General features: G+C 48.7%; 1 protein-coding gene and 4 non-coding genes across 5 annotated transcripts; all 5 read left to right on the plus strand.

Moving 5' to 3' along the window:
* The first annotated feature begins 325 nt into the window (after nt 1-325).
* TRNAC-GCA (transfer RNA cysteine (anticodon GCA)) lies at nt 326-397 on the plus strand. The gene has a single exon. It is a non-coding gene; the product is annotated as a tRNA-Cys (tRNA).
* Nucleotides 398-751: 354 nt separating this feature from the next.
* TRNAC-GCA (transfer RNA cysteine (anticodon GCA)) lies at nt 752-823 on the plus strand. The gene has a single exon. It is a non-coding gene; the product is annotated as a tRNA-Cys (tRNA).
* Nucleotides 824-1267: 444 nt separating this feature from the next.
* TRNAC-GCA (transfer RNA cysteine (anticodon GCA)) lies at nt 1268-1339 on the plus strand. The gene has a single exon. It is a non-coding gene; the product is annotated as a tRNA-Cys (tRNA).
* Nucleotides 1340-1661: 322 nt separating this feature from the next.
* TRNAC-GCA (transfer RNA cysteine (anticodon GCA)) lies at nt 1662-1733 on the plus strand. The gene has a single exon. It is a non-coding gene; the product is annotated as a tRNA-Cys (tRNA).
* A 1406-nt stretch (nt 1734-3139) lies between these two features.
* CWC25 (CWC25 spliceosome associated protein homolog) lies at nt 3140-10188 on the plus strand. The gene is made up of 10 exons (XM_055697389.1): nt 3140-3247; nt 3641-3813; nt 4042-4278; nt 5018-5087; nt 5605-5732; nt 5973-6042; nt 6515-6705; nt 7274-7357; nt 7937-8098; nt 9339-10188. The coding sequence occupies exons 1-10, from the start codon at nt 3230-3232 to the stop codon at nt 9451-9453; spliced, it is 1248 nt and encodes a 415-aa protein (XP_055553364.1). The 5' UTR covers nt 3140-3229; the 3' UTR covers nt 9454-10188.
* The last annotated feature ends 200 nt before the right edge of the window (nt 10189-10388 follow it).

Here is a 10388-nt window from a genome sequence, read left to right on the forward strand (position 1 = left end):
CTCAACTTCCATATGTAAGATACTGAGCGCTCATCCTAACACTTCCTGCTAAAACCATTACCTGTGACGGTGATGAAGCAAAGACATAACGTTCCCTGCTTGGCCCTAACAGCAATTGTCGTTTTCATCGAGTTTGGGTGCATAATTACACCCTGTCCACGTGTATTTGTACTCCAGATTGTATGCAGTAACTTTCTGTGCCCAGTTTTGCTTGTACGTGAGCGTGCGGAAGAGGGTGCCGGCATATAGCACAATCTGAGCAGTGGACAGGAAACCTGCGCTGTGTAGTAAGATTTTTATTGCTCCTTGTAGTAGCTCTAACTCAGGGGGTATAGCTCAGTGGCAGAGCATTTGACTGCAGATCAAGAGGTCCCTGGTTCAACTCCAGGTGCCCCCTCTTTTTCTTCACCTGCAACCGTCCTTTTGCCAAAATTTTGGGCACCGAAGGAAGGTGGAGGCCCGTGCTTGGCTCTTGTGAGTTGCGCTGTGCAGCGAGGGTTGCTTTCTGAGCTTCAGGATCGGAGGTGCTGAGGCTGTGACTGTTTGGAAGGTGCAGGGGGCTGGGCAGTGTGCAAGCAACTACTACCTGTTTGTGTGTACTTGGCTCATTTCTCTGTAGTAATTGTCTGCATACACTTTGGCAGCTACACTAAGATGCACGGGGTTTGTCAGGTAACAGTCTAACCAGTGGACATACTCGCATAGAAAAACAAGATTATTTTAAAAATGTCCTCGCACAGGTGCTGTGCCAGGGGGTATAGCTCAGTGGCAGAGCATTTGACTGCAGATCAAGAGGTCCCTGGTTCAACTCCAGGTGCCCCCTCTTTTTCATCTCCTGCAACCGTCCTTTTGCCAAAATTTTGGGCACCAAAGGATGGGGAGCTCTTCTGGGCTCTTGTGAGTTGCGCTGTGCAGGGAATGCAGGTACCTGAGCTCCGTTAGTGAAGGACCCGAGGCCCTGACTGTTTGGAAACTGCAGGGGTTCTGCACTGTGTGAGTAAGTCCTCCCTGTGTGTCCTTTCCTCTGTTAATTCTGTGTCCTAATTGTATTTATCCCATGTAACTCCCCGTACAGCCTTTGGCAGGCGCATTAAGGGGCAGAGGGGGCTGTCGAGTCAAAGAGTCAAAGCAGCGGGGCTAGAAACCTCATTTTATGCAGAAACATTTTAAAAATCTCCTCGCACAGGCGCTGTGCCTGCTTGTAGTAGCTCCTAACTCAGTAGTAGTAGCTCCTAACTCAGTAGCTCCTCATAGTAGCCCTAACTCAGGGGGTATAGCTCAGTGGCAGAGCATTTGACTGCAGATCAAGAGGTCCCTGGTTCAACTCCAGGTGCCCCCTCTTTTTTCATCTCCTGCAACTGTCCTTTTGCCAAAATTTTGGGCACTGAAAGTAAGTGGCTGCTCTTGGCTCTCGTGAGTTGTGCTGTGCAGGAAAGGTTGGTTTCTGAACTCCATTATTGCAGGTACCGAGGCCGTGGCTATTCGGAAACTGCAGGGGTTCTGCACTGTGTAACTACTAATTGTATTTATCATATGTAACTCCCTGTACAGCCTTTGGCAGGTGCGTTAAGGCGCTCAGGCGCTATGAAGTTGAAGAGTCAAACCAGTGGACACAAACTTGTCTCTATTCCATGTAAACCTGTTAAAAATCCCTTGTGCTGGGGGGTATAGCTCAGTGGCAGAGCATTTGACTGCAGATCAAGAGGTCCCTGGTTCAACTCCAGGTGCCCCCTCTTTTAGCTCGTTTTTCACCCTTTCTGCTTCCAGAGTCACCTCACAGAGGATGGAGAGAGTTTCTTAACCCTCCAAAGTCTTGGAAATCACTTGATGATCTGCTGCCAAGCACAAATTCAGACTCTGACATTCTCCTCCTCTCCTGAATACTGCACGTACACACAACTAAGGTGGCTCAGTGGAGGTGCTGCTGGTCTAGTTTTTCCTGTCTGAGTAACTGCCGTTAATTTAAACAGCAAACAGCAGGGATAACGCCGTTCTAGAGGCAGGGATCACTGCGGAGTTGCCTTCTGAAGGGAGCTGGGGCAGTGATGCAGGAACCAGCTTGTGGTTGGGCTGTTGAGATGCCAGGTGGCTGCCTCTCCCCCCCCCCCCCCCCCGCCCGGGGGCTCGAACCCTGCACCTCCGGCCCCGCAGGCGGATGCTCTGCCCCTGAGCCACGCCCCCGGCGCGGGGCCGGCTGGGTGGGGGTTGGGGGCGGGGGGGCGGGGGGAGGTGGCTCAGGGGCAACGCGCCGGGCTGGGAACTCGGAGGTCACCGGTTCTAACCCAGCCCCGGGCAGCGCCGTAGGCAACGGGTGCACGGCGGGGCTCTGGAAACGCCCCCCCCCCCCCCCCCCCCCCCCCCCCCCCCCCGCAGGAGCAGTTTGAACAGCGTTAGCCTGAGGAAGAGACATCACTGCACATTCCTGTCACTGTAACGCCCTGCCAAACCTGCCCCGTGAATAATTACGTGCTATTCAAATTATGAACCCTCATTTCCAGGCACTTTTTTGGGGTGGCTTCTACTAACGTCACTGGAAACGTGCTCACATCTTGAAGCCAGTGAAAACAAACTGCTTGTTCATCTTGCGAGTAGAATAGTGTGGACAAAGAATGATTAAGACGATGGAGCCTTACAGTGGGAGTGTTAGGCTTACAGTTAGGCATTTTGGAGGGAGGGATTTTTTCTTTTTTCTTCTGCTGAGCCCGGGTGGCCCCAGAGCCGAAGCCAGCAGCCGGGTGTGTTCAGCAGGCAGAGCCGCTTTCACACACACCAACGTCCTTCAGCCGCATGTGGCCGAAACCTTTGCACGGCGACACCCCAATTTCAGTTACAGCCCCCAGGGGTAGAGACCACTGATGTGGGAAAGTAATGAAAACAACCTGCAGGCCCGGTCACTGCGGCCCCGGGCCTTGTCCCTACGGGACCGGCGGCGCCTGGAGCTCCGCACCCGCAGGAGCGGGGAGCCCCGACTCTCCACGCCGTTCAACCGGCTCCGTTACCTGGGCAGCTCACGCTAGTGCGCTCAGTCTTTCCGTTTTCCCTAGCGAACGGGGCCCCGGCTGCGCCCTGCTCTGCTCCGCTGCCTTCGGCCGCCATCTTGCCAGCCGCCCTCAGCGCCGCGGCGGAAGTGACGTGTTCGCCCCACGCGGCGCGGAACAGGCGGTGGCGCGCGACTGTGACGCACTTCCTGGCCCGGTAGCGGCGGGGAAGCACTCGTCCGGCGGCCGCGATGGGGGGAGGCGACCTGGTGAGGAGCGGCCGGGGCTCGGGCGGCGCTGAGCTGGGCTGTGAGGGGCGGAGGGCCTGTCCCGGGGCTCCGGGAACCGGCCGGGGCGCGGGCGGGGCGGGCGGCGGCCCCGGGACGCGCGGGTTCGGCGGGGCCTGCGGCCGTTCCCCGCTCCCAGGACGCGCGGGACCTTCGGGGCCTACGGCCGTTCCCCGGTCCCGACGCGTCTCGGTGGGGCGGGACTGAGCGGGTGGAGCTGTCCGGGCCTCGACGCCGGCGTGGGAAGGCTGCGGGCTGGCACGGCTCGGAGCGGGCCCTTCCCCAGGGCCGGCGGCTCGGGCAGGTGGCCCCCCATTAACGGTGCCGGTGCGGTCTCTTCCCCCCCCCCCCCCCCCCCCCCCGCGCGCCCCGCAGAACCTGAAGAAGAGCTGGCACCCCCAGACGCTGCGCAATGTTGAGAAGGTGTGGAAAGCCGAGCAGAAGCATGAAGCCGAGCGGAAGAAGATCGAGGAGCTGCAGCGGGAGCTGCAGGAGGAGCGAGCGCGGGAGGAGATGCAGCGATATGCTGAGGATATGGGCACTGTCAGGTGAGGGGGTGCGGGGGCCCCCCAGACCAGTGGGACCCAGCCCTGGCTACCCTCGGCAGGGCAAGCACTTGCTGATGAGGTCTTGCAGGTGCTCCTGGTGTTCCTGAGAGCGCCGTGGATTTCGTGGCCTTGACAATGAAATATTTCCACCCACCTTCATAAACCACTGCCTTAAAACGTAGTTTTACAGCTGTAAGAAGGAAAATAAGATGGTCTTATTTGCAACAGGAAAAGAGAAGAGAAGCTGGAATGGATGTACCAGGGTCCTGGTGGCATGGTGAACAGAGAAGAATATCTTATGGGTCGCCCCGTGGACAAATATGTCTTTGAGAAGACAGAAGACAAGGATGCGGGCTGTTCCAATGAGACAGGACTTCTCCCAGGCTCCATTTTTGCCAAGACGGGTGCCAATTCGGTCCTGGATATGGCAAACAAAATCCGGGAGGATCCACTTTTCATGATAAGGTACTAAACGATGGAGCTGAAAGCAGGGGTAGAGGAGGCAAAGCATCAGTATTAGCAGCTCGCTAACAACTATCTTATTTATATTTGTAAAGACTGCTGTTATATGTTTCTCGAAAGCTACATCTGCCTGTTTGTGAGCTCTAGGCTGTAGGTGGCAGTCCTGGCCGTGGAGAGGGCACTAGCATCTTACACGACTGGTAGGGTTTTTGGTTGTGTGTTCTAGACACAGCAACGGAACATCAAATAACATATTTGAGTCGGTTTGCTGCTTTGGGGTAACTTTGCTGATCTGATTTCAAATCAAAGCTTTTGTGATCTGAAGGAGCTGGTGATCATCATACAGGTCATCTAGCTGTAAGTTGCTAAATACGTACGGCAAATGCAAAGATTGTTATTGCACATTGGTTCATCCTTACCAGCTTAGCTCACCCTTTTATGTGTATGTGATTGTGTCTGCTCTGAGAGTTCAGGCATTCAGTAACGTTGTAGGCAGACTGATGGTAACAAAACAAATTTTTGTTTACCCTACTATGTGCACTCCAAAGTGGAGAAGAAAAGGGCGCACTCCTCCTTAGTTGCATCTGTGTTGCCAAATGTACAAAACTTGCCTGTTTTCCTGTTTTATGTTTTTAGAGCTTGTGCTTTTTATGTTTTTAGAGCTTGTGCTTGGTTGGTATCTTTCACAAAAATAGTATGTTTTCACTTGTTTGACAATAGTAACTTTTCTTTTCTGCTTTAGAAAGAGGGAGGAGGAAAAGAAGAGAGAAGTTTTGAATAATCCTGTTAAAATGAAGAAAATCAAAGAATTGGTAGGTGTATCTCAGTACTTTCCTTACAGACTGAAAGCACAGAAGACACTGGATCAAGGAGAGGATCATAGGTCAAAGTTAGCATTATTTAAGATAAAGAGCTAAGTTCCACTTCCTGATTCTTCACAGAAAAACAAAATAAATTCCAGCTTCCTCTAATCCTGATATAATAGAACAAGGTTCTTTATCAGTTGCTCAGCAGGAATTAATTCATCTTCCTTTCAAGTTCAGTGTTATTTTACTCTTCCTGCTCTTCTGGTGTGCTTTTTTTAAGCTAGTGGTTAATTGTTGATTTACTACCTCACAGTGATTGCAGACATAGCATTTGACATGAGCTGGTACCAAACTGACAGTAGAGAAAACTCCCCTAGTTTTGAGAGAGGACCTTGTAAAATGGTTTAGGTTTTGTTCCAGGAGCCTTTCCACAGAGAACTTTTGTTACTTTGCCTTGTGATAGTGACTGCCCCAAGTGTAGACGCAGTAATTATTACTAATGAAATGGTCTTTTGCTTTATAGCTGCAAAACAGTTTAGATAAAAAAGAGAAAAAGAAGAAGAAAGAGAAGAAGAAGAAGCACAAGAAACATCGACGTCGCAGTTCTAGCAGTGAAAGTGACAGCAGTGATGAGGAGCGAAGCAAAAATAAGTATGTTTTGAGGTTTTATAGTAAAAAAAAATTTGTTTGTTGGTTGTCTCGTTTTCGTGTCTTCTTCAGATCTTCTCATTGAGTCTTTTTTTTCTGATTAACACTATTATTTGGCCTAAATGTTTCTGTGTTGTTACTTCATTGGTTACATCATAACGTTATTTTTATGACATTTTGATGTTAAAAAAAATATTCCTGAATTTATCTGCTCCAGAAGTACTATTCTGTTTTCCTCTTTAGGTCTCAGAAGAGGATGAACAGTTCCTCCTGGAAACTTGCTCCTTCCAAAGTCCCAGGATACGGTTTACAAGTACGTTTCACACCGCTGTTTGGGTAGCAAGTGCCCTGAGTTAGGGAAGAGCAGGAGTTCTGGCAGTTTGTTGGAAGACTGCTTCACCAGCTAGAAGAGGATTGTGAGGGGGTCATGATATAATAAAGCTTAAATTCAATTTGGAGCCATCTAAGTCTTGAAACTGAAGTTGTTCAGATCCTGGTAGCACTCCTATCTGCTCTGAATTCAAATTCAGCTTTATTTCGTTTCTCTTCACAGAGTTACTCATCTGTTTAAATATGCTGCTTGACTGCCTTGGCACTTTAGTTTACTGAACATTGTACAGAAATAATCTTTTAGGACACAGGTGTTAATGCAAACCTAGGGGGGAGATAAGGTAACCCAAACCACAGTGTACACTCCTTCCTGCACTTCGCCTGGTCTGAGGTCTCCTGTCGTCTTCCATCGTTATGCTCTTACATCTCTCCTGAAAGATACTTTTGAATTCCAGGTTAGAGACGCAGACCAGAGCCACAGGTCTCGGAGCTCTCCAGCTGCCGGCCAGGAACGGGCCTCCCACAAGCACCGGCATCGCTCCAGGTCCAGGAGCCAATCCCACTCTCCTCAGAGACGCTCTAGCAAGAAGAATTCCGAACAATCTGGATGCAGGGGGTCAAGATCTCCTTCTAGACACAGTAAACAGTGAGTGTGGCTAACCTGGATAACGTAAACCTAGGGCTGCTGGTGGGTTCGTTCTCTAGAATCAAAATCCCTCTTAGTCAGTCTCCTTCTACCACATCAGTGTTCTGGTCACGTTGTTGCTCGGTTCTGGGTGTAAAGGCAGGAGCTGTGCGACTGCAAGAGTGCAGGAGTGCACAGGTTAGCTCCTGGAGGGGACGTGGCACTTTTCATTTGGGATACCCTCTTTCTAGGTATCTTTCAAATATTGCTTGTAATTGTGCTTTATTTGGGCTACCAATTCTCTTTAAAAGGTATTTATAATTGTTGAATTATCCTTACTAAATGCCAATAAAATGAGGTTCCGGGTGCGTATTGTTTGCTGATGAAATAAAGAAAACAGAGTGAAAAACAGATGGAAATTTACAGTACATTAAGAGTCATTAGAATTTGTTTTCAAAGCAAACAGGGAACAGTCATGCAGATATGGGAAATACCTTGGTGTCAGAATGTATACAAAAAATCCGGGGAAGGTTTAGAGGTGTGATAACGTATGTTCATCTGTTCTAATAAGGGTATTTCTGGGTTACAGACATAGTCGGGAGGAGAAAGGGAGAGCTAGAAGCCCTTCCCCTAAAAAGAGCTATCGACGCCAGCATACTCCAGGTTACACAAGGTGAGCAAAGGATGGAAGTTGCCCTGGTGATTTTGAAACAGCTGGGTGTAATCTGTGAACCAAATTTTATTCTGTTAACTAAAGTAGATTGGCTCGAATGTCCAGAAAGTCGGACAGAGAGTCCTAAAGTGCTCAGTTTGCTTGATTGTTAGTTAACACCTTGGACAGCTTCCCAAACCAACTCGCATGGTTGCTGGTTCTCCTTGTGTCTCGCATCACTGTGCAAGGCATTAATGTGAAGTCAGTCTTTGTCCAGTGGACTGTTAATTGGAAGCATTCTGTTTCACTGTCATCAGGAAAATATGACCTTGACAGCATCATCTTACCGGACAATTAAAAACTAGAAGGCTGAAAAGAGCGAGAAAACAGACTTGCTAGGGGTATGGTAAAGCAGAACATTTAGACATGTACTTACCAGCTTTGCTGATTGGCTACCGAAGGAAAAAACTTGTTAAACACCCATAGTTTTGGGGATTGTAAATCATCCCCAAAATTATTTGGGATGTAAATCATCCCCAAAATGAGGGGGGTGGGGTGCAGCGTGCTATCCGTTCGCAGCAGTGGTGTTTTTCTACACAGAAAGATCTCGCCAGAGGAACTAGAGCGTAAACGCCAGGAAATGATGGAAAATGCCAAGTGGCGGGAAGAGGAGAGAGCAAACAACCTCAGGAAACACCGAAAGGAGGAGGAGCTGGAGAGGGAACTGGAGAAACTCGACTCCCGAGATGGAAAGTTCTTCAAGTGAGTGTCTTTTATCATCTGCTTTTTCATTCAAGGGAAATATAGGCCACAGCTTCTGAGGAGCGAGTGGTGGCCTCAGTGTTTGAGGTGTTTCAGATTATGGTAGAAGATCCCTCTCTACTGTATTTTACAGTAGAACTGGTGACATCTTCTGTTCTCAGATTCTCTCCTTAACCCAAAAGATAGCAATTTTTATGATGGCCTTAGTAGTCAGAATCGGAAACCAGTCATCACTTATATTTTTTTGCCTACCTGTAGAAACGCCTAGTAGTATTTTACACGCAGGTATTAAAAAGTTCTCAGTTTTCAGGAGTTTGCAACAGGTTTAGACTGGCAATTCCACCGGGAATCTGTGTACCCAGAGCCTTTGGGACTGAAACCTGTGCTCAGCAAGAAGTAAGACCATTTCTAAACACACTGTGGTAACCTACAGTCCCTTGTGCACGTGGCAGGCAAAGGAAGCTGGAGTGGCACAAGGCCTGGTGGGGGAAAGATCCTCTGGCAGCATTACGTATGGCAGAGCTGCTGCAGCACGGTATTCTCCAGGCTCTGTAAATTCATCGTAAATAATAAAACTTAATTCCTGAAGCTGCCCAGAGCTGAGATCCCATAAGGATGGCTTAAAATCACAGTAGATTTTTCTCCATAAGTGAAATCTCTTGTGGAGAGAGATTAGTGTGTGTTTCCCTGTGCAGAAGCAACTGGTTGAGCCAACACAAACTTTGTGTTTATTGGCGAGGGAGGTGGGCACGAGGAAATCCGGCAGCAAAACACAGCAACGTGATCTGAAGTAGTAAAAGAAAGCAAGTGGTCACAAGGATCCCTTCTCTCTCCTGTAGCTAATGTAGTCATTTACAGCGTGAGCTCTGGCATTCGGGCTCCCCAAGGACTGCTGCCCTCAGTTCAGGAACACGTTGCTTTTCCTTCGTTTGCTTCACAGAAAGCAACCAAGTCCCCTGTGCCGGATGCGTTTGTAATTAACGGTTAGTTATATTTGGAAGACGGAGGAGATTTGAGAGCTAGTGAAAATATATTTCTGAGCACTGACCTTAAATGAGGCGTTGAATCTGTCACAAGCCAAACTAAAAGGTACTTGATTCTTTCAGTGGAGGCTTCAATAGAAAATTGCTGGTTTCTATGTTAATTTTGGTAGATGACTTGGGGATGGTGAATCCTGCTAGAAGTGATGTAATGTTTGGAAAGAGATTCTGATTTCTTTCTTTGGTTCAATTTTCTGCAGTCGCTTAAAACTGGAGAGTGCATCTACTTCCACCCTAGAAGATCGAGTGAAACGAAACATCTACTCCCTTCAGAGGACTCCTGCTGCCTTGGAAAAAAACTTTATGCAGAGATGAAACTTGGTCTTCCTCTGCTCCTATGCAGGAGTTAAATGGATGCTGATTCCCAAAGGTGAGAGACCTCCAGCACAGACTCGCTGCTCCCTACAGGAACAGTTTCCATCTCCCAGAGAGGCGCTGGATTTCTGTGCTGCAGCCCACAGCGTGTTCCGAACTTGGGGCATTTTGAATACATTTGTAATGAGTATGACCTTGCAAGCAAACCTTTGCTGGAGAACTCGTGAGCCTTTATATTCTATTTTTAATGTATTGCCAGGTCTTTTCCTTCTCTCTTCACCTTGACTGGTATCACTTTTGTATATTGTTATAACCAAATTATGCCAGCTGGTAACTGCTTTCTACATCGGGCAGATTGTCCGAGCTCTTTGTGTGACAGAGCAAAAAGACCTATTTTTGTTAGTACTTAAATATCAGAGCAGAACAAATTGACATGCACGATAATTTCATGGAATTTGATAAAAGTTACGTGAGTAACAGACATCCTGTTCGATAACTGTCACCGTTTCAGATGTGTGTTTGGAGTGTGATCTTAGATGAGTCTGCAAAATATCTGTAGCCGTTACTTGGTTGCTTGCAGATTTGAATGGGGTTTGACCCAAAGGAGGCTGCTTCGAAGGGAAACGAGCTGATACAGCAAATATTTCTCTGGGAATTTGTAATGTAAGTAATGTGTATATGTACAGCAGTGTAGATGTATTATTATTATTTTTTAAATTAAGAATTTTACTGTCATTTTTAAACGTTCTTTGTGGCTTTTTGGGGGGTGGGAGGGACAGGGGTGAGCACCCCTGTCAAAGGGACGGGTGTGTGAGGGCCTGGGAGGCGGTGGCTGCCCCTTGGCGGGGTTCTCGCGGCCCCGGTACCGGCGGGCTCGGCCCCGCTCCCCGCGCAGCCCCGGCCCCTTTCCTCGCCCTTTAAACGGCGGCCTGTGA

The sequence above is a fragment of the Falco cherrug genome, chromosome 20 (assembly GCF_023634085.1).
Source record: "Falco cherrug isolate bFalChe1 chromosome 20, bFalChe1.pri, whole genome shotgun sequence".
Classification (NCBI taxonomy): Eukaryota; Metazoa; Chordata; class Aves; order Falconiformes; family Falconidae; genus Falco; species Falco cherrug.